The following is a 27,585-nucleotide window of genomic DNA, read 5'->3' as shown; positions in this document are numbered from 1 at the left end:
ATATAAATGAAATCTTACAGCAGGTCTGCTGTGTTGTCTGCCTTCTTTAGCTCTTTGGTCTGGGAGAGTCTTTGCTGCTGTTGAATGTATCAGGAGTTTGTTCTATAAGAACTTACTTTTAAAGGAATTCCACATACAGGTTATTTTACAATATGTAAAATAAAGACTCTGAATTTGAATTCCGGATGTTTTGCGGTTTGGTGAATACATAGTGGAGGATGTAAAGTGCTTAAAGTTCCTGTGGGCCGTTTTTGAGATGGGAGGAATGACAGCATGTTTGTATGCTGCTGGGAGTGATAGGGAAACCGTGCAGCTCAAATTGGAACTTGAACCCACGTTCCAGGACTTGAACCTGGCCAAACGCAGACTGGGAATTGAACCCACGGCCTTTTATTTATTTTTTAATTTTTTTAATTTTATTTTCTTTATTTTTTATACAGCAGGTTCTTATTAGTTATCTATTTTATACATATTAGTGTATATCTGTCAATCCCAATCTCCCAATTCATCCCACCACCACCAACCCCATTGGTGTCCATACGTTTGTTCTCTACATTTGTGTCTCTATTTCTGCCTTGCAAACTGGTTCATCTGTACCATTTTTCTAGGTTCCACATATATGCGTTAATATACGATATTTGTTTTTCTCTTTCTGACTTTCTTCACTCTGTATGACAGTCTCTAGGTCCATGCACGTCTCTACAAATGACCCAATTTTGTTCCTTTTTATGCCTGAGTAATATTCCATTGTATATATGTACCACATCTTCTTTATCCATTCGTCTGTCATTGGGCATTTAGGTTGCTTCCATGTCCTGGCTATTGTAAATAGTGTTGCAATGAACATTGGGGTGCATGTGTCTTTTTGAATTATGGTTTTCTCTGGGTATATGCCCAGGAGTGGGATTGCTGGGTCATATGGTAATTCTATTTTTAGTTTTTTAAGGAACCTCCATACTGTTCTCCATAGTAGCTGTATCAATTTACATTCCCACCAACAGTGCAAGAGGGTTCCCTTTTCTCCACACCCTCTCCAGCATTTGTTTGTAGATTTTCTGATGATGCCCATTCTAACTGGTGTGACACCTCATTGTAGTTTTGATTTGCATTTCTCTAATAATTAGCGATGTTGAGCAGCTTTTCATGTGCTTCTTGGCCATCTGTCTATTTAGATCTTCTGCCCATTTTTTCATTGGGTTGTTTGTTTTTTTAATATTGAGCTGCATGAGCTCTTTATATATTTTGGAGACTAATCCTTTGTCCATTGATTTGTTTGCAAATATTTTCTCCCATTCTGAGGGTTGTCTTTTCATCTTGATTGTAGTTTCCTTTGCTTTGCAAAAGCTTTTAAGTTTCATTAGGTCCCATGTGTTTACTTTTGTTTTTATTTCCATTACTCTAGGAGGTGGATCAAAAAAGATCTTGCTGTGATTTATATAAAAGAGTGTTCTTCCTATGTTTTCCTCTCAGAGTTTTATAGTGTCCGATCTTACATTTAGGTCTCTAATCCATTTTGAGTTTATTTTTGTGTATGGTGTTAGGGAGTATTCTAATTTCATTCTTTTACATGTAGCTGTCCAGTTTTTCCAGCACCACTTATTGAAGAGACTGTCTTTTCTCCACTGTATATCCTTGCCTCCTTTGTCATAGACTAGTTGACCATAGGTGCGTGGGTTTATCTCTGGGGTTTCTATCCTGTTCCATTGATCTATATTTCTGTTTTTTTGCCAGTACCATATTATCTTGATTACTGTAGCTTTGTAGTATAGTCTGAAGTCAGGGAGTCTGATTCCTCCAGCTCCGTTTTCTTCCCTCAAGACTGCTTTGGCTATTTGGGGTCTTTTGTGTCTCCATACAAATTTTAAAAATTTTCGTTCTAGTTCTGTAAAAAATGCCACTGGTAATTTGAAAGGGATTGCATTGAATCTGTAGATTGCTTTGGGTAGTACAGTCATTTTCATAATATTGATCCTTCCAATCCAAGAACATGGTATATCTCTCCATCTGTTTGTATCATCTTTAATTTTATGTTGAGGTAGGTTCCCTCTGTGCCCACTTTCTGGAGAGTTTTTATCATAAATGGGTGTTGAATTTTGTGTAAAGCTTTTTCTGCATCTACTGAGATGATCATATGGTTTTTATTCTTCAAATTGTTAATATGTTGTATCACATTGATTGATTTGTGTATATTTAAGAATCCTTGCATCCCTGGGATAAATCCCACTTGATCATGGTGTATGATCCTTTTAATGTGTTGTTGGATTCTGTTTGCTAGTATTTTGTTGAGGATTTTTGCATCTATATTCATCAGTGATATTAGTCTGTAATTTTCTTTTTTTGTAGTATCTTTGTCTGGTTTTGGTAACAGGGTGATGGTGGCCTCATAGTATGAGTTTGGGAGTGTTCCTTCCTCTGCAATTTTTTGGAAGAGTTTGAGAAGGATGGATGTTAGCTCTTCTCTAAATGTTTGATAGAATTCACCTGTGAAGCCATCTGGTCTTGGACTTTTTGTTTGTTGGAAGATTTTTAATCACAGTTTCAATTTCATTATTTGTGATTGGTCTATTCATATTTTTTAGTTCTTCCTGGTTCAGTCTTGGAAGGTTATACCTTTCTAAGAATTTGTCCATTTCTTCCAGGTTGTCCATTTTTTTGGCATGGAGTTCCTTGTAGTAGTCTCTTATGATGCTTTGTATTTCTGCGGTGTCTGTTGTAACTTCTCATTTTTCCTCTCTAATTTTATTGATTTGAGTCCTCTCCCTCTTTTTCTTGATGCATCTGGCTAAAGGTTTATCAATTTTGTTTATCTTCTCAAAGAACCAGCTTTTAGTTTTATTGATCTTTGCTATTGTTTTCTTTGTTTCTATTTCATTTATTTGTGCTCTGATCTTTATGATATCTTTCCTTCTACTAACTTTGGGTTTTGCTTGTTCTTCTTTCTCTAGTTCCTTTAGGTGTAAGGTTAGATTGTTTATTTGAGATTTTTCTTTTTTCTTGAGGTAGGCTTGTATTGCTATAAACTTCCCTCTTAGAACTGCTTTTGCTGCATCCCATAGGTTTTGGATCGTCATGTTTTCATTGTAATTTGTCTCTAGGTATTTTTTGATTTCCTCTTTGATTTCTTCAGTGATCTCTTGGTTATTTAGTAATGTATTGTTTAGCTTCCATGTGTTTATGTTTTTAATGTTTTTTTCCCTGTAATTGATTTCTAATCTCATAGCGTTGTGGTCGAAAAAGATGCTTGATATGATTTCAGTTTTCTTAAATTTACCAAGGCTTGATTTGTGACCCAAGATGTGATCTATCCTGGAGAATGTTTCATATGCACTTGAGAAGAAAGTGTAATCTGCTGTTTTTGGATGGAATGTCCTATAAATGTCAATTAAATCTATCTGGTCTATTGTGTCATTTACAGCTTGTGTTTCCTTATTAATTTTCTGTCTGGATGATCTGTCCATTGGTGTAAGTGAGGTGTTAAAGTCCCCCACTATTATTATGTTACTGTCAATTTCCTCTTTTATAGCTGTTAGCAGTTACCTTATGTATTGAGGTGCTCCTATGTTGGGTGCATATATATTTATAATTGTCATATCTTCTTCTTGTATTGACCCCTTGATCATTATTTAGTGTCCTTCCTTGTCTCTGCTAACATTCTTTATTTTAAAGTCTATTTTATCTGATATGAGTATTGCTACTCCAGCTTTCTTTTGATTTCCATTTGTATGGAATATCTTTTTCCATCCCCTCACTTTTAGTCTGTATGTGTCCCTAGGTGGGTCTTCAGAGTGGGTCTCTTGTAGACAGCATATATATGGGTCTTGTTTTTGTATCCATTCAGCGAGCCTGTGTCTTTTGGTTGGAGCATCTAATCCATTCACGTTTAAGGTAATTATCTATATGTATGTTCCTGTTACCGTTTTCTTAATTGTTATGGGTTTGTTTTTGTAGGTCCTTTTCTTCTCTTGTGTTTCCCACTTAGAAAAGTTCCTTTAGCATTTGTTGTAGAGCTGGTTTGGTGGTGCTGAATTCTCTTAGCTTTTGCTTGTCTGTAAAGCTTTTGATTTCTCCGTCGAATCTGAATGAGATCCTTGCCAGGTAGAGTAATCTTGGTTGTAAGTTCTTCCCTTTCATCACTTTAAATATATTGTGCCACTCCCTTCTGGCTAGTAGAGTTTCTGCTGGGAAATCAGCTGTTAACCTTATGGGAGTTCCCTTGTATGTTATTTGTTGTTTTTCCTTTGCTGCTTTCAATAAGTTTTCTTTGTCTTTAATTTTTGTCAGTTTGATTACTATGTGTCTCGGCGTATTTCTCCTTGGGTTATTCCTGCCTGGGACTCTCTGTGCTTCCTGGACTTGGGTAGCTATTTCCTTTCCCATGTTAGGGAAGTTTTTGACTATAATCTCTTCAAATATTTTCTCAGGTCCTTCCTCTCTCTCTTCTCCTTCTGGGACCGCTATAATGCGAATGTTGGTATGTTTAATGTTGTCCCAGAGGTCTCTTAGGCTGTCTTCATTTCTTTTCATTCTTTTTTCTTTATTCTGCTCTGTGACAGTGAACTCCACCATTCTGTCTTCCAGGTCACTTATCTGTTCTTCTGCCTCAGTTATTCTGCTATTGATTCCTTCTATTGTATTTTTCATTTCAGTTATTGTATTGTTCATCTCTGTTTGTTTGTTCTTTAATTCTTCTAGGTGTTTGTTCTTTCATTCTTCTAGGTCTTTGTTAATCATTTCTTGCATCTTCTCAATCTTTGCCTCCATTCTTATTCCGAGGTCCTGGATCATCTTCACTCTCATTATTCTGAATTCTTTTTCTGAAGGTTGCCTATCTCCACTTCATTTAGTTGTTTTCCTGGGGTTTTATATTGTTCCTTCATCTGGTACAAAGTCCTCTGCCTTTTCATCTTGTCTGTCTTTCTGTGAATGTGGTTTTCCTTCCACAGGCTGCAGAATTGTAGTTCTTCTTGCTTCTGCTGCCTGCCCTCTGGTAGATGAGGCTATCAAAGAGGCTTGTGCAAGCTTCTTGATGCGCGCGACTGGTGGTGGGTAGAGCTGGGTGTTGCTGTGGTGGGCAGAGCTCAGTAAAACTTTAATTGACTTGTCTGCTGATGTGTGGGGCTGGGTTCCCTCCCTGTTGGTTGTTTGGCCTGAGGTGACCCAGCACTGGAGCCTACCCAGCTCTTTGGTGGGGATAATGGCGGACTCTGGGAGGGCTCACGCCAAGGAGTACTTCCGAGAACTTCTGCTGCCAGTGTCCTTGTCCCCATGGTGAGCCACAGCCACCCCCCACCTCTGCAGGAGACCCTCCAACACTAGCAGGTAGGTCTAGTTCAGTCTCCTATGGGGTCACTGCTCCTTCCCCCGGGTCCTGATGCTCACACTACTTTGTGTGTGCCCTCCAAGAGTGGAGTCTCTGTTTCCCCCAGTCCAGTCGAAATCCTGCAATCAAATCCCACTAGCCTTCAAAGTCTGATTCTCTAGGAATTCCTCCTCCCATTGCCGGACCCCCAGGTTGGGAAGCCTGACGTGGGGCTCAGAACCTTCACTCCAGTGAGTGGACTTCCGTGGTATAAGTGTTCTCCAGTTTATGAGTCACCCACCCAGCGGTTATGGGATTTGATTTTATTGTGATTGCGCCCCTCTTACCGTCTCATTGTGGCTTCTCCTTTGTCTTTGGATGTGGGGTATCTTTTTTGGTGAGTTCCAGTGTCTTCCTGTTGATGATTGTTCAGCAGTTAGTTGTGATTCCGGTGCTCTCACAACAGGGAGTGAGCTCACGTCCTTCTACTCCACCATCTTCCCCATGGCCTTTTAATTGAGATCACACACCTGGTCTCAAGACTTAATGAAGCTCAGGTTCTTGATGTCTCCTTGCAGAAAGAATTCAGTGAGACACAAAGTGATAGGTAAGAAGTGGATTTATTTAGAGAGAAACACACTCCACAGACAGAGTGTGGGCCATCTCAGAAGGTGAGAGGCCCTGAAATATGGGGTGGTTAGTTTTTATGGACTGAGTAATTTCATAGGCTAATTAATGGAAGGATTATTCCATCTATTTCAGGGGAATGGGCATGGATTTCCAGGAATTGCGCCACAGCCCACTTTTTTACCTTTTATGCTTGACCTCAGAACTGTCATGGTGCTGGTGGGTGTGTCATTTAACTAATGTATTACAATGAGCGTATAATGAGGCTCAAGGTCCACTGGAAGTTGAATCTTCCGCCATCTTGGACTTAGTTGGTTCTAACCAGTTTTTGTCATGTCCTGTGGCTATGTCATTCTTTTAAAGGTTGTGCCCTGCCCCTTCTCTCCTGTTTCAATAGCAGGGAAAATGGATGAGGCAGGAGACTTAGGACCCAGGCCCTCAAGGAGGCGAGAGAGGGTGCAGCCTGGTTACAAGTGGAGACAGGGCTTGGACTTGAATTGAAGAAGGGCCAGCTCATCCTGGTAGAAGAAAGGAAAGTGTTACCCTTTGACATTGCCTCCAAATTGTGAAAAGCACTCTCTTAGTTTTTATATGTTAGCAGTAATCCCACACAGCAGAAAAGCTCAAAACAGGTCTTTGGACTGCAGTCTGGTGTTGATGTAGATGATACAGCTTCCTTTACGAACCATCGTAAAGAACTGGACAAATACTGGCGATGTTTGTTCTACATGGATGGGGCAAAAGGGCCAGGAGAGTGGTGGGCAATTATGACAGAGAATCTTTGGGAGGGAAGAAGAGCCCTGTGGCTGGAGCAGCTGTGCTACTGTGATTTATAATAAATATGTATTTGGTCTTTGTCCCCTGAGTCTGGAACAGAGCTCCTAAAACCTTTGGAACGGAGTAATAAGGGTGTCTTTTGTTATGTTAATGAGATGGCTTTGGAAAGCACCTAGGTAACCTAAGGATAGGGGCTGGGTGCCAAGGGACCCGACTGGATGGTTAGAGGGTCAGAACTTCCAGGTCTCTAGGGAGGGGAGAGGGGTTGGAGGTTAAATTAGTCACGGAAGTTCAATGATTTAATCAGTCATGACTGTGTAATGAAGCTTCCATAGAAAACCTCAAAGGACAGGGTTTGGAGAGCTTCCAGGTTGGTGAAGGAGATTTGGGGAGAGTGGTGCCCAGAGAGGTCATGGAAGCTCCCTGCCCCTTCCCCATACCTTGCCCTATGTATCTCTTCCATGTGGCTGTTCCTGAGCCACTCATCGAACCCAAGGAAGGGGGTTGTTGGCTACAGCCAGTTGGTCAGAAGCACGGGTGACAACATGGACTTGAAATTGGCATCTGAAGGGGTGAAGGTAGGGGGTAGCCTTGTAGGACCAAACCCTTAACCTATGGAATCTGACGCTGTCTCCAGGTAGACAGTGTCAGGATTGAGTTGACTGTGGTATCTGAGAATTGCTTGGTATGGGGGAAAAAACCCCTCACACACTGGAATTGGGTGCAGAATCATTAGCAGCCATGACAGGGAGGGGATGGGGAGGCTGGAGGCAGGGGCAGGGGGGTGCATAGCCTGAAGAGCCCCCCCAGGTGAGGCCAGTGCGCGTAGTAACACCATTCTGTAGTAAAAACGAATGTGCACCTGGCTGGTACTGAGAAGCAGGTACACACCAGGGTGTGCAGCAGGGTTCCTTTCAGAGTTCAAAATTGGGCAAAAGGAATCAAGATGGGAGGGGCGTGAGAGTTTTTAGGGGCCCAGAAACTTCAAGCTTGAGCTGAGTGGTAGTTGCTCAGGTGAATGCTTTTGTAAAAAATCTATTGAGGCCACATTTAAAATTTGTGTTGTTCATGTAAAATAAATCTCAATGAAAGAAAAAATGAGTGGGGACTTCCCTGGCGGTCCAGTGGTTAAGACTCTGCGCTTTCATTGCAGGGTGTGCGGGTTCAATCCCTGGTCAGGGAGCTAAGATCCCGCAAGAAGAGAAAAAATGAGCGAGGACTAGGAGCCAGACTTTGAGAGAAGGGCAGTTGGGAACCATGGAAGGGTTTTGAGCAGAGGAAGGGCCCGGTAATGTCTGGGGCATGGTTGGGGTGGGGGGTGGGTTGGCCCCAGCTCCTGACTGGCTCTCTAACCCTGGTAAGCCCTCCAGCCCTCTCTGGACCCACTTTTCCCCACCCAGTCCTCTCGTGGGCGTGGAGGCAAAACAGAAGTAGGAGGGGGAAGTCACCAAAATCACCATGAGACCGAGCCCCTGGGGGCAGAGCTCTCTGACTCGTGCCTGCAGCCCTGCGCCTGGTGCAGGGCCTTCAGGAAGTGCTGATTGTGTGAGGGGGAGAGCAGAGACTGCTGGAGGGGGAGCGTCAGGACCTGAGCTCCACAGTGGAGAGTGGGGGCCGGGCAGCGGGGGCAGATCCGAGATAACTCAGAACAGGAGCGCTCTCACGTGTGCTCTTAGTTTCTTAGTCAAAAGCCCCTTATAACCAGTTCGTCCCTTGTCCCAGAAGAAACCAACATGTGGTAGAAGGTGAGACGCTTCCAGCCACCCCAGGTAGTAAGTGTGTTCATTCAGTGATATTCACTGAGGCCTGGTATATGCCAGGCCCTTGACATTGAAGACGCAACAGAGCAAAAATGAAAATAGGGTGTAGGGATCTCTGAGTGAATGAATGGGCTGGTTGGCTAAGTGCTGGGGCTTCAGAGCCCGGCCACCTGGGTCAAATCCCAGCTCCCCCATCTCTTTGCTGTGGCTATGGGCAGGGTTCTTAAATCTCTGTGCCTCAGTTTCCTCATCTGTAAAATGGGACCAGTAATACCACCTTGTCTCCTTTTGTAGAGATTTTGTGAGATCATTTATATAAAGGACTTAACGTGGGGCTTTACCCAATAAATATTATTATTGTAATAGAGACAGGTGCATGGGGCTATGGGAGCTTCAGAGAGGGCTTCCTGGAGGGAGGGGACATCTAAGCGGGGGCCCGAAGGAGGCGTAGGAAGGAGTTTGTCTGCTGAAGCCAAGTACAACTAGGAAAGGGTGGTTCTGGAGGAATGAGTTTGGCAGGGTATCTGGCATCACTGAGGAGGGCTTACTGCAGGGGTAGGGTGTTGGAAATGTTCCTGTTTCCTCTTCCCCCCAGATGGACTGGCGTCCAGAGGAAGGGCTGTCTGCGGCAGTGGGTGGTGCAAGCCCCAGTTTAGCTCTTGGGGCTGATGGGGAGGCTGGCTGCGGACTTGCAGGGAAATCCAAAGATAGCTCAGCAGAGAAGGATGACTCGCAGCCTGGGCTTCCCCTCAAATCAAGGGAAGCGAGGATGAATCAGCCTCTCCAAGTGGAACGAAGCGGCTGTGGGAAGTGAGACCTAGGTTCAGGGTCCAAGGCTGCTCTGTCTTTGACTCACCTCAAGCAGGGCAGAGAGGGAGGGCTCTGCAGTAGGATGAGCTGGGTGTGAATCCAGGCCCTCTAGGCCCTGCTCCTCTTGAAACCTCAGTTTCTGTATCTGTACAATGGGGTGGAGTGGGGCGGGCAGTGGTGGTAGTGACTTACAAAACAGGAGCGCAGAGCTGGGCATACAGGAGGGCCTCTGTAAGTGCCAGCCCCCTTTCCTTTTTCTGTCTTAGTCCTAGCAGGTACGAAACAAGTACGTAGGATGGTTTGGAATTCCTGTTAGTCTCCTGATAGGTGAGTTTTCATCTAGGTTCTGGTGGGATATGAGTAGAGAGGGTTAAAGGGCAGTAGAAAAAAGAAAAAGGGCAGCCACGTATTCATTGTGTCTGAAAATCAGTAGCACTAGTAAAAATGATTAAGTTCTCTCATGTATTTGTTCTTACTAAATGTCTGACCCTCTGTGCCCTCCCAGTTTTAATCTTCACAGCTGTCCCATGGGAAGGTGGCCCCATCTTACAGGTGAAGTGAAATGTTCAGAGGTGAAGCCACGTGCCCAAAGTCACACAGCCAGTGGATGGCAGAGCCAGGATTTGGACCCCGATTCAAATCTGAGGGAGGAGGGCTGGGGCCTGGACTCCTGGGTCTGAGGGAGGAGGGGCTGGGGGGCTGGGCTCCTGGGCCTGAATTTAAAGCCCTTGCTCTTCACCACAGATCTGGGCTGGGGCCAGGCGGGAGTTGAGGCCTCCCCCGCCTACAGACCTGGGAGGACACTTCTTGGAGGCCTCTGTTTCACAGATGGGGAAGCAGGTTCAGACAGGGCAAGGGCCTTCCACTGGCTGACCTGCCTGTTTGGAGTGTGCATATGTTTCGAAAGAAACAGCAACTTCTTCTGACTTTGTTTAACATTTATTACAAAGTGTAAGAGCAGAGAGTGGAGAGCTTCACCCTTCCCCCCAGTCCCCACCTTCTCCCCCACCAGATAATTCTCTGCAGCTCTGGAGAACTGGTGTCCTCCTCGATCTCCCGCCAGGGGGCTCTGCCTCCTGCCTCGGGCCTCGTTCCTTCATCTGTGCTGGTCAGCGGGTAACTGATGCAGCCCAGGATCTTGGACTCTGGGCCCCCGCTCCCCTCCTCCTCCTCTGGGCCTCAGGAGTCCCAGCCCGCAGGCACAGGGTATGTGGGGCAGGGGTGACCATTTTCCCGTTTGGGGCCTCGGTGGGGATGGGCCACGGCCTCCCTCCTTCAGCCAGTGTCCCCGCCAGCAGCCATCAGGGAGTCAACCCACCCCAAGGTGTGGCCCCCCTCGATCCTTACGCTTAACTGGCTTTATGCATGGGGCTGGGTTAGGAGTAGCAGAGAGAATGTCCTTGACCTCAATCCTGGGGAAAGTAGCCTAGTTCTTCCTGGCTGGGTCCTGGGGAGACAAACAGAGAGATGGATAGACAGGCAGGCCAGACACCAGAGGGAGAGACAGAGACAGAGACCAAGCAAAGAAAGAGGGAGCGGGTACTGAGGGTCTGTGAAGGGGGGACGGAATGTCTGTTTTCTTCGCTGCTGGTCCAGCCCCGAGCTTGGAGTCCCTCCCTTCAGACAGAGCCAGAGTGGAAGAGAAAGGGTGGCCTCACCTCCAGGCCACCCATCCCCCACCCCCTTAGCCACATGGGGTGCTGGCCACAGGCAGCCTTCCTCCAGGATATTCTCCTGCCCAGGTCCCAGCTCCCTTACCAGCTACGTGGCCTCCTGGCTTGGTTCTGGAAGCTGCCGTGGACCCAGGGCAGCGCTAAGCAGCTCGGTCAGGGTGTCTAGCCTCCCTGCCAGCGCATCAATCTGCTTCTCCAGGGCCTGGTGTGAGGTGCTCAGACCCAGCTTTAGGTCACAGAGGATCATGTGCATCTGGGCAGAGAGAGGTCAGAGGGATTGGGGGCTGGGGGAGACTCTCTCCCTGCCCTGTGGAGTAAGGCAGCAGAACCAGCATTTACTAAGTACTTACAGGCCTTGGAGGATTATCCTCAATAATAACAGTTACCTTATCAACCACCTGCCACCGCCCAGCAACTTGGCCCGGTGCTCTTTATAGTTTAAAATCCTCCTAAAAGTGTGGGCAGTGGGAATCCTGTTTCCATTTTTAAGAGCTGAGGAAACAGGCCTGGAGCAGTTAAATGACACACCCAAGGCAGCACCTGGATCAGGGAGGCCCTAGAACATAGTAGGTGCTCACTTAAATCTTTGTGGAATTGATGACTGCCTGACTTCACAATCCACAGAGCCCTTTCTCTGCCTTCTCAAACTAGGATTCACAGCTTCGTCCTTGAGAGTGTGTGAGCTTTCTATGAGAACTCTTGACTTCCGTGTTTGGGCCGGGTGGATAATCTTGGAAATCACAACCTGCCAATTCCGGCAGATTTAGGCCACCACCATGCAGTTTAGGGGCCGGCATCTGTGGCTGTGTTTACCATGGTATTGGGGCCAAGGGCCACTGTTTGAATTGTCATGGACTAATGAGAAAAAAGCAAAGGCTACCGGATAAGCAAGAGGTGCTGTGAGTCAAGCCAGGGGGCGTGATGTCACCTACCCGAGCACTTCAGAATCAAGGGGACCCAGCAGAAGGAGGGCAAGCTGAGTCACCCCTTGGCCAGGCAAGCCTGCCCAGCGCTCCTGGGCCCGCTCTTCACAATAGCAACACAGATTGAGTTTTCCCCGAAACGTTGTCACCTGTCCATGTGTCATTGCTGTTAATTCGCATTTTATTGCTTTGCCCTTTGTGTTTGAACTTGGTTTGTCAATTTGCTTTGGTTTTATTGTTGTATAACAGTCATAGTTGAAAGGAATTTTATATCCGTCCACATGTAAGTAACTTGACAATGGAGATAATTTCACATCGAACACTGGAGTTCTTTGTACAGTTATTTAAGTTTCAAAGGAAACTGCACCTTACATGAGAAACGCTATTGCGTCATTCACTTATTCATTCGTTCGTTCGTTCAGCCACAGACCTTTATCGAGTGCCTGTGTGTGCTAGCGTTCCCTGTTCCAGGGCCAGATCTCCTCAGCAGCTGCCCCCACCCTCCCTCTTCTCCCAGACCCCCTCTCATGGGATCCCAGTACCTTGGAGATGTCCACCATGGAGTTCACTTTTTCCCGGAGCTTTCTGTGCTTCAGCCGCACCTGGCGGAACCTGGGGGTAAAAAAAATGGGGGGTCAGAGTGGCCCTAGCTCAGAGGTGGGATGAGAGGGGGTGGCTGCACCCATGAGCCCACCTCCCACATAGAGACCTGGGCATCCAGGCGCACAGACACTCTGAGACATGCAAACGAAAGCATCACACACAGTCACTGTGAGGTCCAGGTGGGCGTCCGTTCAGTGAGACAACACATGGGCATCTTGACCTGGGCACGCGTTCATGCTTGGTCACACGCGCGCACACACACACACACACGCGCGTGCGCATGCACCCTGCAGAGAGGAGGAGACTTGGACATGGCGTGCGCACGCACAGAGGTCCTCACCTGTTGATGGCGGCCAGCAGCCTGCGCTGGTGCCTGCGGGCGGCTCCAGAGTCCTTCCTGCGTTTATGTTTGTAGAACATCCAGGACTCTTGCAGCACTCGGGCGGCCGACTCTTTCATCTGGGGGTGGGTTTCACAGTGTCAAGGGAGATAGTCCTCCTAGGGTTCTGGGAGGAGGGGCTGGGGGTCTGGATCCTGGGTCTGAGGGAGGAGGGGCCGGGGGCCTGGATCCTGGGTCTGAGGGGGGAGGGGCCGGGGGCCTGGATCCTGGGTCTGAGGGGGGAGGGGCCGGGGGCCTGGATCCTGGGTCTGACGGGGGAGGGGCTGGGGGCCTGGATCCTGGGTCTGAGGGAGGAGGGGCCGGGGGCCTGGATCCTGGGGCTGAGGGGGGAGGGGCCGGGGGTCTGGATCCTGGGTCTGAGGGAGGAGGGGCCGGGGGTATGGATCCTGGGGCTGAGGGGGGAGGGGCCGGGGACCTGGCTTCTGGGGCTGAGGAAGGGGTGTGCTCTGGGTGCTGGAGGCCCCCCTCACCTCTTTGGCATACTGAATATCCATCATGAAGTTGTGCACGTGCTTCTCTGCCTTATTAAACTCCAGCTTCCGGGCCACCACGGCCACCAGCAGGGCTGTGCAGCAGACCCCCTGTGGGCACAGCAGGCACTATGACACAAGGCCTGTGGGGATCTGAGGACCAGCCTCGTGCCACCAACTCTGTCTCTCCTTGAGCCCTCCCAACAGCCACAGACGTCAGGCACCACCACCGCTAGTTGACAGACAAGCAAACCAGGCCAGAGAGAACCAGGGTCCCACAGGTCCCAGTGGTGGAGCTGAGATCATAAAATCACGCGTCCGAGTCCAACTCCTGGTTGTGGTATTTACACCATCACAATGTTCTCTCTCTTTTTTTAAAAAAATAAATTTATTTATTTTATTTTATTTATTTTTGGCTGTGTTGGGTCTTCGTTGCTGCGCGCGGGCTTTCTCTAGTTGCAGAGAGTGGGGACTACTCTTCGTTGTGGTGCACGGGCTTCTCATCGCGGTGGCTTCTCTTGTTGCAGAGCACAGGCTCTAGGTGCGCGGGCTTCAGTAGTTGTGGCGCATGGGCTCTAGAGCGCAGGCTCAGTAGTTGTGGCTCACGGGCTTAGTTGCTCCGCGGCATGTGGGATCTTCCCGGACCAGGGCTCGAACCCGTGTCCCCTGCATTAGCAGGCGGATTCTTAACCACCACGCCACCAGGGAAGCCCACGTTCTCTTTTGTTAAGCGTGTGATTGGAGATTGGCGAGAAGGGCTGGTTCTGGGCAAGGAGCAGACCTCAGGCTCCTGCGGGACCCTTTCCTCCCCACGGTCCAGTGGGCCATCAGGTCACCGAGGGTGTCCCTCCCCCTCCTCCCCACCACTACAGCCTCTGCCCAGCTCTGGCCACATCCTCTCCCTTCTGGACAGTCTCCAGCCTTTCCCTTACTCCACCCTGACCCCAGGGAGATCTAACACCCAGTTATGACCCTGACGCCCTCACCCTAATCTCCTTCTAGGCTCCCACTGCCCCAGACTTCTTAGCCCAGCTCTCAAGGCCTTCCAAGGTCCAGGCCGCTCTTCCTCCTCTGCCCAGCTTCCGTCCCGGGCAACTCAGCCCTCACCTGCCTGAGCACCTTGGTCTCACTCTTCTCCCTTACTTCTCGAGGCCTCTGATCCTTCAAGGCCCCAGCAAATCCCAACTGCTCTGTAGCACCTGCTCACTCTTCCTGGAGTTAGAATGAATCTCCTGAAGTCTTCCCGCACCCCATATGTTTCAACTCTTGACCCTCAGAATAATTACTAGCTGTAAACCTTGGCTCTGGGACTGCTCGGGTTTCAAGCCCAGCTTCAGAGCAAGTTATCTAATCTCTCAGTGTCTGAGTTTCTTATCTGTAAAATGTGCACACCCTCACAGTGTTACTCCAAGGATTCCATAAGTTAACATCTTTAGAGCAGAGACTGGCACAGAGTATGTGCCCGATAAAAGTTAGCCATTATAATTTCATTGTACCTTGGAACCTCTCAGCTAGGAGTGGGCTGTGAGCTCGAGTGCAAATCGCCTTATCTCTCAGTTTCTCCTTTTGTCAAATGAGGGAGGAGGTCCCAGGCAGCCCTGAGGGTCCCTGACCCTTTGGGAGTGTGTCCTTGGCTGAGTCTCTGCCCCTCTTTCCTAGTCACAAAGACTCACTGCTGGAGGGGAGGGGGCTGTCACATTTCCCTGCCACCGCATGCATCATCTGTGGACCCAGGACTGGGGGATTCACCATGTCCTTCCTGGGACAAGTCAGGGCTGGGGCTGGAGGCTTGAATCCCTGCGGGTGAAGGGAGCCAGATCTCACAGGGAGGTGAAGGCCAAGGCATTGAGTGCTGGGTCTATGAGGGGAAGGGGGCAGATGTCTAGATTTAGGAGGAGGCCGACTCTGGGGAGGAGGCTGGAGTCTGGGGCTTGGGGAGCCTCTGCCTCATCCTTGAGGGCACAGGAGCTGGGGTAGGGGCAGCCGGACGCCTGGAACCAGTTACAATAACAGGTTCCGCATCGCCACCCCCTGACGCATTTACTGAGCATTTTCTGTGTTTGAGACCCTTTACATGGTTTAATTCATTTCGTCTTCTCAGGAACCCCATGAGGAGTACACTGGTATCAGCATCCCCATTTTATAGATGAGGAGACTGAGGCCCAGAAAGATTGTGTGGCTGACTCCCAGCTAGGAAGTGGGCAGAAGCAGGATTTGAACCCAGGCAGCCTGAGCCCACAGGCATGCTCTTGATGTCTAGACGCAATAAATAGCTTTAATGGAGGCTGGGAGACTGGATTCCTGGGTCCTGGAAGAGCCTAGAGCTGGGAAACCAGGTACCTGAGTCCTGGATGATTGAGAGGGTAAAGGGGGGAGAGGGAAAGATACCTGAGTCTTGGTGGGGCTTGGGGCTGGATTCCTGGAATCTGGGAGGAGATGGGGCTGGGAGGTCAGGGGCCTGTGTTCCTGAGGAGGATGAGGGCTGGGTCCTAGGTTCTGGAGAGAGCAAGAACTCAGGGGATGGATTCCTGGATTTTCAAAGGAAATGAGCCTAGTGTTTGTGTCCTGGACAGGGAATGGGGCTGTGGGGTTCCAGACACCCGAGTTTCTTGGGGGTGTCCCTGAGTGTCTTAGTTGGCTCTGTGGTTTCCTGGGGCCCAGGGGATGAGCAGTGTGGGATAAAGGCAGGGTGCCTGAGTGGGTGTACTCACCATGACCCCAGTGCAGAGGCAGACAATCTTGCCCCATATGGTACCCGGCACCACGTCCCCGTAGCCGATGGTGAGGAATGTGATGGGGATCAGCCACAGTGTGTCTGAAAGGTGCCCGGTGGCATTAACGGTCTGTCTGTGGGGGAGAGTGGGTTAATTCTGGGGTTCCTGTGATGTTTGATACCCTCTTTCTTAACATACACCCACAGTTCCAAGAAGCACTCAGAAAAAGCCAGTAAGTTCTGGGCTTTGGAGAGCCTGCCTGGCCTCCTCTTTGCTGTGTGACCTGGGCAAGATGCTCAACCACTCTGGGCTGTGGGATTTGAACCTGGATCCGACCAATTCCAAAGCCTTTTTGGTTTCAGCTAGGCTGCCAGGGCTGCTACATTTAGAGCGTGTGGCTGAGGGGTTGAGAGGGGGGCAGAAACCCAGCCTGAAGTCCACTTGTCAGACCCGGCAGGGGGCTGCATCCACTCAAAGGAAGGGGCACCTTTTTCTAATTTCCACAAAGATGCTCTATGGCCTAGAGGTGGCCCTATCAGGACTAAAAAGGTGGGACTCTAAAAAGGCTTGGCGGGGGACTTCCCTGGTGGTCCAGTGGTAAAGAACCCGCCTTACAATGCAGGGGACACGGGTTCGATCCCTGGTCAGGGAGCTAAGATCCCACAGGCTGCAGGGCAACTAAGCCTGCGCACCACAACTACTGAGCTTGCGCACCTCAACCAGAGCCTGCGTGCCGCAAACCACAGAGCCCACGCGCCCTGGAGCCTGTGTGCCACAACTAGAGAAGAAAAAACCTGCACGCCACAACTAGAGAGAAGTCCACGTGCCGCAACAAAAGATCTCGCATGCCACAACCAAGACCCGACGCAGCCAAAAATAAATAAAATAAAATAAATAATAAATAAATCTTTAAAATAAATAAATAAATGCACTTTAAAAAAATAAATAAAATTAAAAGTCTTGGCGGACTCTGCCTCTTTTCCCCTCACTTCATAGAAGGGGACCTTTAGGTCCAGCCTTGGAAAGGATTGATAATCAGGATTTGTCTAACTTTGACCCACAGTTAGGCCAAAGCAGGGAAAGCATCATTCACCAGGGCCCCAGACACCTCAAACCCACTAAATTAGTGTCTGGAGGTGGGGATTGAATCTGCCCTGTTAAGCTCCAACCCCTGCATCCCAAAATGCATTCAAGTTTGAGGAATTCTGCCTCAAACAGATTTAGAAATTTGGCTCCCTCCCCATCCTCCCATTTTTCAGGTGAGAAAATTGGTGGGAGGATCATTTACTGATCCTGACCAATTTCCCAACTGAGAAAACAGATCCTGTGAGATGAATGAGTTTAAAATCATGAAAGATTAGAATTGCCAGGGAGACTTTAAAGATGGTGGATTTTGATACCCATTTTATAGATGCGGAAACAGAGGCTCAGAGAGGAGAGATCTAAGGCCAGTTCTTCCCATTCTCCATCTCCCCTCAAGAATCCTTTGCCAGATGTACTAAACCAGAGGTTCTCAAATTTGAGCCAGCATCAGAGTGAACTGTTAAAAAAGATTGCTGGGCCCAACCCACCAGAGTTTTGGATTCCATAGATCCTGGTGGGGCCTGCGAATTTGGATTTGCAACCAGTTCCCAGGAGATGCTGCTGGTCCCAGAACCACACTTTGAGAAACACTGGCTAAGATTACCCCCAATTTGTTTATCTGTAAGGTAAGTGGAGGCCCTGAGGGGTACAGTTCCAGCATCAGGTCAAAGTCCAGCAGGCGGCCTCGAATTCCCGTACCAATTCTCTGCACGGAATTCCCTTCTGGCGCAGCCCGGGGGTCACCGGGAGCACCTACAGTGCATCTGTGCTAATTTGGAAAAGATGTCCCCTTCCTCCAAAGCAGGTGCAACCCTTGGCCAGGGCCCAGTGCCTGCGTGCGGAGACTGAACAGGTGCCTGGAAACCTGAGGCAGCAGAGATTTGGAAGCAGGAAGGGCAGGGCTTCCTATGGTGTGTGTGTGTGTGTCTGGGGAGACTGGAGACTGCAGGTGGAGGAATGGCTTTGGGGCGAAGGGCTTTCTCCACTTCTTGGTCCCAGGGAGTCCCAACCTGCAGCACTGTACAGGGCGATGGTGGTTGTAAGCGGCTCCTCCAGAGGCTCCAGGTACCGTCACTTCCCGCCCTCCCCTCCCCCCGCATCCTCACCTCTCGGCCACCGACAGCACCCAGGCGGTGGTGAGCCAGAGGCCAAGCGTGAGGCAGAGCAGCAGGCGGCCGGGGTGCGTGTTCATGTACAGCTTGGCCACGAACCAGTGGCGGAAGCGGACCTGGTTGAGCGCGCCGATGCTGCGGTAGGAGGCGTTGAGCAGGACGCCGCTGCGCAGGAGCAGGGCGCGGGGCACCAGGTACAGGCGCAGCAGCATGGCCAGCGACAGCAGCGCCTCCGCCTGGCCCAGGAAACTCGGCCAGGACTGCGTGACCGCCGTCTTTGGGGACCCCGAGCCCTGCGCGCACGGCGGGCCCCACACTGGCGCCGGGTGCAGCCCGCACACGGCCAGCTCCAGCACGATCTGCGCCGCCTGCCGCCCGGTCAGCGCCACGCGCCAGTCCCGGAGCCCGTTGTCCGTCATGAACAGCTGCAGGGAGGGGAACGGATGGAGAAGGAGGGGGGTCACACGAAGGTCAGGCGCCCGCTCCCCAGCCTGCGCGGGGAGATAAGGGGGGCGCGCCCGCGGGGCCGGAGAGGGAGGCAGATAGCGCAGGGCATGGGGCCCGGGAGGGTGGGAAGGGGCAGGGCAGGACCCGAGGAAGACATCTCTCCACCTTCTCCCCCTCCTAGTTTCAGCCCACTTCCAGAACTTCCAGCCCAGGAACACTTATTGAGTGCCTATTGTATGCCCGACATTGTTCTATATATTGAGATATACTGTAGGATATGGGTGGGCAAAACAAACAAAACAAAACCCCTGCCTCCCCAAGAACTTACATTCCACATCCATAGAGCTATGTCCTACTCCAGTTTCTGGGGACGCAGTAGTAATTGCCATCATCCCATTAGCAATGATAATAGCCAACATTTACAGGGCACTTTGGAGGTGCCAGGCATTGCGCTGTCCTCTTTACGTGTTGTGACTCAGTGAATGCTCACAAGACAGTGAGATTGAAAATATTCTTACCCCCATTTTATAGATGCAGAAACTGAGGCCCAGGGCCCTCAGGCCACTTAACTACTCGAATGACTGCTTTAATGATAATGTGTACTTCTTACTGAGCACATCTTGTGTGCCAGGCACTGCAAGGGGCGTCACCACACTCGACCAATAATCCTCATTTTATACTGCAGAGGTGTGGGGGGAAGGGAACAGGATCTGGGGGTGTGGGGGATGGGATGAGAGGGGAAGGGGTGGAGAGTCCAGTGTGGGTTGAGACATGAGATGGGAGGGGGGGAGACAGGTGGGAAGGGCTCCTGGGTCTGTGGGGTCGTTGGCACAGAGGTGGGGAGCTCAGCAGTGGGGAAGGACCTGCAGGCACATGGCTAGGATCTTGGGTTGTTGGGATGGGAAAAGGTAGGGACTCGGGGATGGAGAAGTGAGATCTGGGAGGCTGTGTCTTTTGTGAGGCAACCTGGGGACAGAGTGGACAGAGGCCTGGGGGCGGGAACTCTCAGCATCTACAGGTGTGCAAGGTGAGACAGAGTGCAGCAGGTGGGGGAAGGTCAGGGCTGCTCCGGGGGGCTGTCTGTCTGTCCTTGGTTCACCCTCTCCGGGTGGATGAGGGTGTGGATGTATCTCAGGGTGGAGGAAGCTCATTACTCAGCCCAGGAGGTGGGAAGTGTGAGCCGACAGGGCGTTGTGGGGGGGCGCTGAGGGGAGCTAGGAAGGGGCCTACCTGGACCTCTTTGGCGTGAAAGGCCACAATCAGGGAAAGCAGCAAGAACGTGGAGATGCTTATCATGCATTTAACCAGGAACAGGTGGATCGCCCACTGTTGGGAGGGAGAGAGAAAGGGGTGAGATCCTAGGTCTCCCTCAGTCCCCTCTGCACTCTTCCCAAACCACCATCCCTTCTCCATTCCCAATTTCCTAGCCTCCTAACCCCCAGCCCCCAGCCCAGTTCCTCCTGATGCCTCGGGTCTGGGGAAGTCTCAAAACCATCAGCTGGTCCCCAGGGAGAGTGCCCTCTTCCTTCCCAACGGGACAGCCCTGGCCCAGGTGCCAGTGTTCACCCTCCTCAGCTCTTCTCCGAGGACCACACCCCTGAGGGAAGACCTTGAAACTCACATTCCTTCCTAATTCCCCCGTACTGGTCCCCATCAATAATAGTTCCTCAGTTGTGTGTGTGTGTGTGTGTGTGTATGTATGGGGGGTGTCTAGAAACAGACATTTAGCCTCTAAAGAGTGGTCCCTTCCCTTCCCACCCAGCTGGTCTCTGCCCTAGAAAGCAACTTCAGGTCCCTCCCCACGCCCCGCCCGCAGTTCCTGAGGAGCCTAGAAGCTATCACTCAGGCTCCAGGGAATGAATGACACCCTCCCCTGCCCTCATCCAGGGGGCTGGTTCCTAAGACCCCAGCCCCAGCTCTGAGAAAGGCCCTCCAGGCCTGCTGCCCTGTGTGTCTCCTCTGCCTCCCTCCCCACCTCCTGCCCTCTCTCCTGGCTCTAAGCCCAGGGCAGATCTGGCCAGAAGCACATGGCCTCCAGAAACCACGGGAAGTTTTTTTCCCTGTCTTTGTGTGGCAATACCTTGGAGGAATCTAGAATTCTTGAGGAAGGGATTTAGAGGGGACTGGGACTGCTGGATTCCCTAGGAGGGGGTGTGTGTGGGGATCCCTGCCTGGGAGGTGGTGTCAGGGGGAAGGGGTCACTTGGGCTCCCACTCTGAGCTCAGCACCTGTTTCTCCTAAAACACTGCCAGCTCCCCTGACCCGGCCAGGGCCCCCCTCTGTGCAGGGGAAGAGGGCCAGTTTCCTGCCCCATGGGGCCTGCCCCCCTTCCCTGAACAATGGTGCTGTTGTCCCTAGCCCTCCCCCACCCCTTCATCCTTCTGTGGCTCCCCAGTTCCCTGTCCCATTCTTTTGTCCCAAAGAACACCCCACTAGACCCAACCTCCTCCCCACTCTGCAGTCCACTTCTCTGGTGGTCCTCTCTCCTTTCCAATTCCTCTTGCCCCGAATCCCCGACCCCCTTCGCTGTCTGTACCCCTCCGTCTCTTACTGCATCTTTGTCTTGGTCTCTCTCTGTCGTGGTCTCTCTGTGTATCTCTGCCTCTCGGTACCTCTCACCATGCTCCCTCTCCCGCCCCACTATCTCTATCACGTTCCCCTGCATCGGTGGGGTCTGGCCCCTGCCTCTCCTCCAGCCCCTCTCCCATGGCGAGCAGGTGTCTGGATCCCTGCAAAATGAGTTTATTAGATCACGATGGAGGTGGGGAGGGGACACGGGTGTTGTCAAGGCGGTCATAGAAAGGGGGCCGAGGAGGACCCTTCGGGTCATGTATTTCAACCCTCACCCCCGGTTTCCAGTTGGGGAAGCTGAGGCTCAGAGAGCTGCAGCAGATTCCAGAGTCCACGTGCTGGAGGCAGCAGCTGGCAGGTGGTAGAGGGAAGCAATTGGAGGTGAGAAGGCGGAGGGATGAGGTGGCGTAGGAAAGACCCCCTGTCCCTTCCCATCTGCCAGGGCTCCCTTGTCCTCACCTCGCCTGCTGGGCGGGGTGCTGAAGTGTGGGAGCGGCGGGTCAGCCCGGCCATGCTTCCTGTTGGCATGGGCTTCGGCGGCCCCACCCCCTCAGTGCCCGCTGCCCTCGCCTGGCCACCCGGCCAGAGGAAGCCAGCCTGCCCTGACAGTCCGTGTGGCTCCTGGTCACTTCAAAGCTGCCTGCCTCTCCCACCCCCAAATCCAAGCCTGAGTGTTGTCCCCCAGAAATCCCCCAACTCAATCCTCAAATCAGTGCCCTCCAACCAGCCCAATTCCACATCCCTTACCCTAGACAGATCTCCAACCCCTCCTTTCCTGTTGAGCAATTCTGTCCCGTCCTCAAGCCGCCAGTTCTGACCGGTGTCCTTCATCTGCCCCCATCGCTGCCCGGACCAGGGCGGGAATGTGCTGGGAACCTGCTCAGACCTGTCCTAGCCCCACTTGTTCTTTCCTTCCCCACTCACACTATCCTCAAAGTCAGCCCCTGTTCCCCTAAAAATGCTCGAAGTCACCTCTAAGGAGCCCGGGCCCCAGCCTCTCCTCTCCTGGGACCCAGGAGTCCAGGCTACCATAAACCTACCTCTCCCTTATTTCCCAGATTAAATAGCCCATAGATTCTGGGGAAGCTGAGCTTCTTAATGATGGAGATGGAGGGGGGAGGAGGGCGGTGCTTGTTTTCTTTTCCCACCCCTCCACCCAGCCAGTTCTTTTGGTCTCTGCCCTTTGCCTCTGAGATACTGCACGAACATTAGAGTTTAGATAAGGACCAAGGAGCTGCCGCCTACTGGAAGAAGTCAGCCTTTCTCCCCACCCTCCCTTCACGGAACCTGGGGTTATCTCTCCCCTAATCTGCCCTTGGGAGTCTCAAGTATCTGACCAGCCACCTCCTGGCCTCCAGGGGTCCTGGACCTCCAACTGTCTAATTGCAATACCTTCAAACTGACACTCTGTGACCCCTCTTTTCCTTCCTTTTGCAGAGAGGGCCCCCTGCATTTACCTCCCTAGGTCCCAGGAGTCCAGCCCTCAGCCCCCTCCACTCTCAGACCCAGGGGTCTCCAGCCTCTACTCACTCAGGACCCGAGAGTCCTGGCCCCCAGCCCCCTTCTCCCTCAGACCCAGCAGTTTCAGCCCCCAGCCCCTCCTCCCTCAAGACTCGGGAGTCTCAGCCTCCAGCCTCCACTCACCGGGCACCCCCCGAACCATAGCATCTCCGCGTGCAGGACCATGAGTCCGATGCCGATCCCTGCCAGTGCCAGTGCCCAGCCTGCCAGACTCTTCTCCTGCTCCAGCAGATGCTTTCTCCTCCTCAGGGCCCCCAGGCCCGGCACCAGCTCCCCGCCCATGGCCCCCGGGGTCTTGGGGCTCAGCCAGCTTCCTGCCCAGAGTCCCCCACCTCGCAGCACACAAAGAGCAGCCACTATGGCTTGCAGGTCCCCGGCCTGCTCTGCTCCCTCGCTCTGGGCTCTTGCTTTGAGGCACAGCAGATCCTGTGCCCTCTGTGGGGTGGTGACTGCTGGGCAGGGCGGGGAGGTGCTGGGGAGGCCCCTGGGCAGAGGGGAGGCTCCCCAACCCTCCTTCTCAGACTAAGGAGGGGCTGGGTGTGTCTTGGGGCAGAGCAAGGAAGAGGCGTGTGTCCACATGGATTAAGACACACACCAACACACAATGGGCTTTGTCATACACAACCTGTCTGCAGCGTGTAATACACACCTACACTCAGCCACACCCGGACACCATGCAACACAGGGTGATAACACCCTCAAACACGGCATGGCCGGAGACAGAACCTAACACCCATGGGCATGCAACACAACCACACCGAGTGACTCACAACTCCCGACGAGCTCTGAAACTCACAGCCACACCCGGACACCACACACGTGATGTGACACACGCTGGCACTTAGGGAGGCAGGCAGCGCCCCGTGGCACACACAGTCACCTAAATATTGTCCACGCGCAGGCACAAACACTGCAATCAAAGTTGGCACAACATCCTCTGACACAAACAGCCACACCCAGATGCCACACACAGGATGATGCCCATTCGTAGCTACACAAACACAACATATACGGGTGTTCCACAAACACACACTCTGTATTGACCTCGCAATCCCCATATGCCACACACAACAAATCTGTGTGAACCAAGCACTCAGCCATCACACACCTGTGGAACACAACACGACATGTGCAGACACACAGCATTTAGGGACACACCCATGGCAGTCTCCAATCACCCAGCACGTAGAGAAATGCACACTGACGTACGTCACGGCACGTGGTGACTCAAGCACATACGCTCATAGACTGATTCACAACACATGGATTCACCCTGACAGACAATATACCCCGGTGCACAATGCCATTCATATATGCAGTCAGGGAACAATACGAATGGAGGCGTGTAGGAACGGACCTATAGGCCCAGTGACACACACAGAAACCCAAGCGGCACGTGCCCCATGTAAGACATTTTGATCTATTTTGGTGCATCACACAGGACACAACCAAGAATGGTGCCCCCGGGGGAGGGGGGCGGGGCACAGGCTACACGGACCCTGATGCCCAAGAGCAACGTGCACAGAGTAAAACATGCCCCATCGCCTCGGACTGACACCATAAACCACACCCACACACAGCCTGGCACATGATACACTCCAACACAGGTGGCCACACAAACACAACATATACAGTGGAATACACAAAGACACAATGACACAAAGCACGTGCTACACTATTTCCCAGCACAAACACTGTGTCTCATGAACCAGCAGATGTAACCCACTGACACAGCCATCACTTAGGCCTGAAATGACACCACACACAGCACCGGGGAACGCCCTCTGGTACAATGTAATACACAGCCATGCATGCAAACACAACACTCTCAGTGTGGGTCCCCAGTCTGTGTTCTTGGCAGGGAAAAGAGACACAGGGTCACATCACTGAGTGATACACAACTTTACGCACACAACACCCACAAAGGAGAGACACAACACGCGCTGATGCACAGAACAGCAAATGCAATGCAGACTGATGCATGGTGACCCCCAGAGTGACAACCATGCAGCAGCACAGATGTCACACACGGGTCTGTACACCGTACATCTAGACACAGATCAAAACCCTCCACCAGCAACACACAGGGACTCACTGGCCAGGTGACACAAAACCCCTCTCACCGTGTGGTGGGTGGCCCTATGGACACCACTCTCGGGGGAGACACACAGACATAACCCCTCTCCCCTCCTGAGTTGTACGCCATGTAGGAACATGGTCCCTCCAGCCACAGGGCAATGAGACACACACAGACATGCTTGGCGTCACACCAACACAACCCACACGCACACACCCAGAGACACCAAACCGCACACACAGACACACCCGCTGACGAAAACAACCTATGCTGGGGCCCGGCCCCATGGTGCGCACGTGATTCCCACTCGGGATGAGACGCGGGGGTGGGCAGTGATGGAGACACACGCCTGTCTGCTTGGAGGAGATGCTGCAGCCGGGGGATCTCCAGGCTGCAGCCTGAGCGGCACCTGCCCCGCCACCCCCCCCCCCCTCCCCGCACCTCTCTCCTCCCTCTCGGCTCCTCCAGGCCTTGCCTCAGACTGCTGTCTCGGTCTCTCCCACTCTGGAAGCCTTTCGGTTCGTCTTTATCTCTTTCTCCGTCTGTCTTTCTCTGTCTCTGTTTTCCTCTCCTTTATGCCTTTGTCTCCTTTCTGTCTAAGTGTCTTCTGGCTCTGTCTCTCTCTGTCCGTTTCTCTGGTTCCATTTCTGTCTCTGGCTCTGTCTCTCTTTGTGTCCCTGTGTCTCTCAGCATCTCTGTCTCTGTGTCTATCCCTGCATCCCACTGCTTTAAAATTTTTTTTATTGAAGTATAGTTGATTTACAATGATTCGGATGTACAGCAAAGTAATTCAGTTATATATATGTATATATAATATATATATTCTCTTTCAGATTCTTTCCCATTATGGTTATTACAAGATATTAAAGGTAGTCCCCTGTGCTATACAGTAGGTCCTTGTTGTTTATTTTATATACAGTAGTGTGTATCCGTTAATCCCAAATTCCCAATTTATCCCTCCCACCCTTTCCCCTTTGATAACCGTAAGTTTGTTTTCTGTGTCTCTGAGTCTATTTCTGTTTTGTAAATAAGTTCATTTGTACCCTTTTTTTTAGATTCCACGTATAAGTGAGATCCTATGATCCCACTGCTTTTCAATTTTTATTTATTTATTTATTTATTTATGGCCGTGTTGGGTCTTCGTTTCTGTGCGAGGGCTTTCTCTAGTTGCGGCAAGTGGGAACCACTCTTCATCGCAGTGCGCGGGCCTCTCACTATCGCGGCCTCTCTTGTTGCGGAGCACAGGCTCCAGACGCGCAGGCCCAGTAATTGTGGCTCACGGGCCCAGCTGCTCCGCGGCATGTGGGATCCCCCTAGACCAGGGCTCGAACCCGTGTCCCCTCCATTGGAAGGCAGATTCTCAACCACTGCGCCACCAGGGAAGCCCCCCACTGCTTTTCTCTTTCACTCTCGCTCCCTGCCCCTGTCCCTCTCTGTGTTCGTCGCTCTCTGTGTCTGTCTGTTGCTCTCTGACTCTGTCTCCGTCTCTGCCTGTGCTCTCTTTTCTGTCTCATCCTCTCTCTGTCTCTAGTGCTCTGTGTCTCTGGGCCTCTCTAAGCTCATCTCTGCCTCAGTTTCTCTCTCCTGTTCAGGGGCACAGCTGGGAACAGCTTTGCCCCTCCCAGTTCCACTCCAGCCTCGCTCAGGGGCCAAAGGCCAGGGATACAGAGGCTGTGGCTGCCTGAGAGGGTCAGTGGCCACGGAACAGAGACCTCTAGCCCCAGGCCTTCCACAGCCTCTGTGCTCCAGTGCAGGCAACTGTGAAAAACTGAGGGGAGAGAGACAACCAGAGAGACCTTGAATGTTGGAGCCAGAGGAGAGGGAGGGAGAAAGACAGACAGAGAAGGAGGGAGAGAGAGGGGAGGGAGGAGGTGGGAGGGAGAAGTTTTTACAAACTCAAAGAGCTGGAGACGGAAGAGACCTAGTGGTGAAGAGAAAGCAGGAGTCAGAATCAAGACAGGGAAGTTGGAGCAGAGGGAAATTTTGCCTCCAAAGACACCACGACTAAAAGAGAAAAGCGGAGAGTAGGCAGGGTGTGGGAGATGCCAGGGTGGGCGGCGATGGGTCACAGTGGGAAGGGCACCTGCCTCCAAATGGAAGTTCTGGGCTATGGGGGTCAGTTGGTAGCACACTGCTCCAGAGCCAGCTCCCTGCAGCCCAGAGAGGGGGCTGGTGACTCAGGGCCGCAGCGCTTCCTGTGACTCAGCTTTGGTCTCAACCCTGGAAGGGGGGCGTGGAGGGGGAGAGGGGTCTCTGTAAAAGACAGGGAGGGGAAGCGCCAGAGGACCTCTCTGCCCAGAGGAGGGAGCAGGGCAGCTGCAAGGGACTTGGAGGGGAGGAGGGCTGGGGACCAGGATCCTGGGTCTGAGGGAGGAGGGGCCGGGGGTCTGGATCCTGGGTCTGAGGGAGGAGGGGCCGGGGGTCTGGATCCTGGGGCTGAGGGGGGAGGGGCCGGGGGTCTGGATCCTGGGGCTGAGGGAGGAGGGGCCGGGGGTCTGGATCCTGGGGCTGAGGGAGGAGGGGCCGGGGGTATGGATCCTGGGGCTGAGGGAGGAGGGGCCGGGGGCCTGGATCCTGGGTCTGAGGGGGGAGGGGCCGGCGACCTGGATCCTGGGTCTGAGGGAGGAGGGGGCTGGACCCATACTCCTGGTCCAGGAAGACTAGAAGAACTGATTCCAAAGTTCTTAGGACTTTTTCTTGGCCTCGTTCCAGCTGCCC

At 51.7% G+C, this 27,585-nt stretch overlaps 1 protein-coding gene across 2 annotated transcripts; it reads right to left on the bottom strand.

Annotated features, from left to right (window-relative positions):
• Positions 1-8,032: 8,032 nt before the first annotated feature.
• KCNN4 (potassium calcium-activated channel subfamily N member 4) lies at positions 8,033-23,249 on the bottom strand. Of its 2 annotated transcripts, none has more exons than XM_082438791.1 (9): positions 22,017-22,617; positions 19,929-20,024; positions 18,246-18,676; positions 16,054-16,189; positions 13,343-13,453; positions 12,813-12,931; positions 12,412-12,481; positions 11,032-11,199; positions 8,033-10,720 (listed from the first exon to the last, which is right to left on the bottom strand). In XM_082438791.1, exons 1-8 carry the CDS (start codon positions 22,098-22,100, stop codon positions 11,035-11,037), a joined length of 1,212 nt encoding a protein of 403 aa, XP_082294917.1. In that variant the 5' UTR covers positions 22,101-22,617; the 3' UTR covers positions 8,033-10,720; positions 11,032-11,034. The 2 variants fall into 2 exon arrangements, with proteins under 2 accessions (XP_082294917.1, XP_082294918.1); XM_082438792.1 differs by lacking the exon at positions 22,017-22,617 and adding an exon at positions 22,914-23,249 and having other exon boundaries at positions 8,035-10,720.
• Positions 23,250-27,585: the final 4,336 nt, after the last annotated feature.

This window comes from Balaenoptera physalus (assembly GCF_965194825.1).
Source record: "Balaenoptera physalus genome assembly, chromosome: 19".
Taxonomy (NCBI): domain Eukaryota; kingdom Metazoa; phylum Chordata; class Mammalia; order Artiodactyla; family Balaenopteridae; genus Balaenoptera; species Balaenoptera physalus.
The sequence above is the reverse complement of the archived record's forward strand: the minus strand, read 5'-3'. Positions and strand labels throughout refer to the sequence as shown.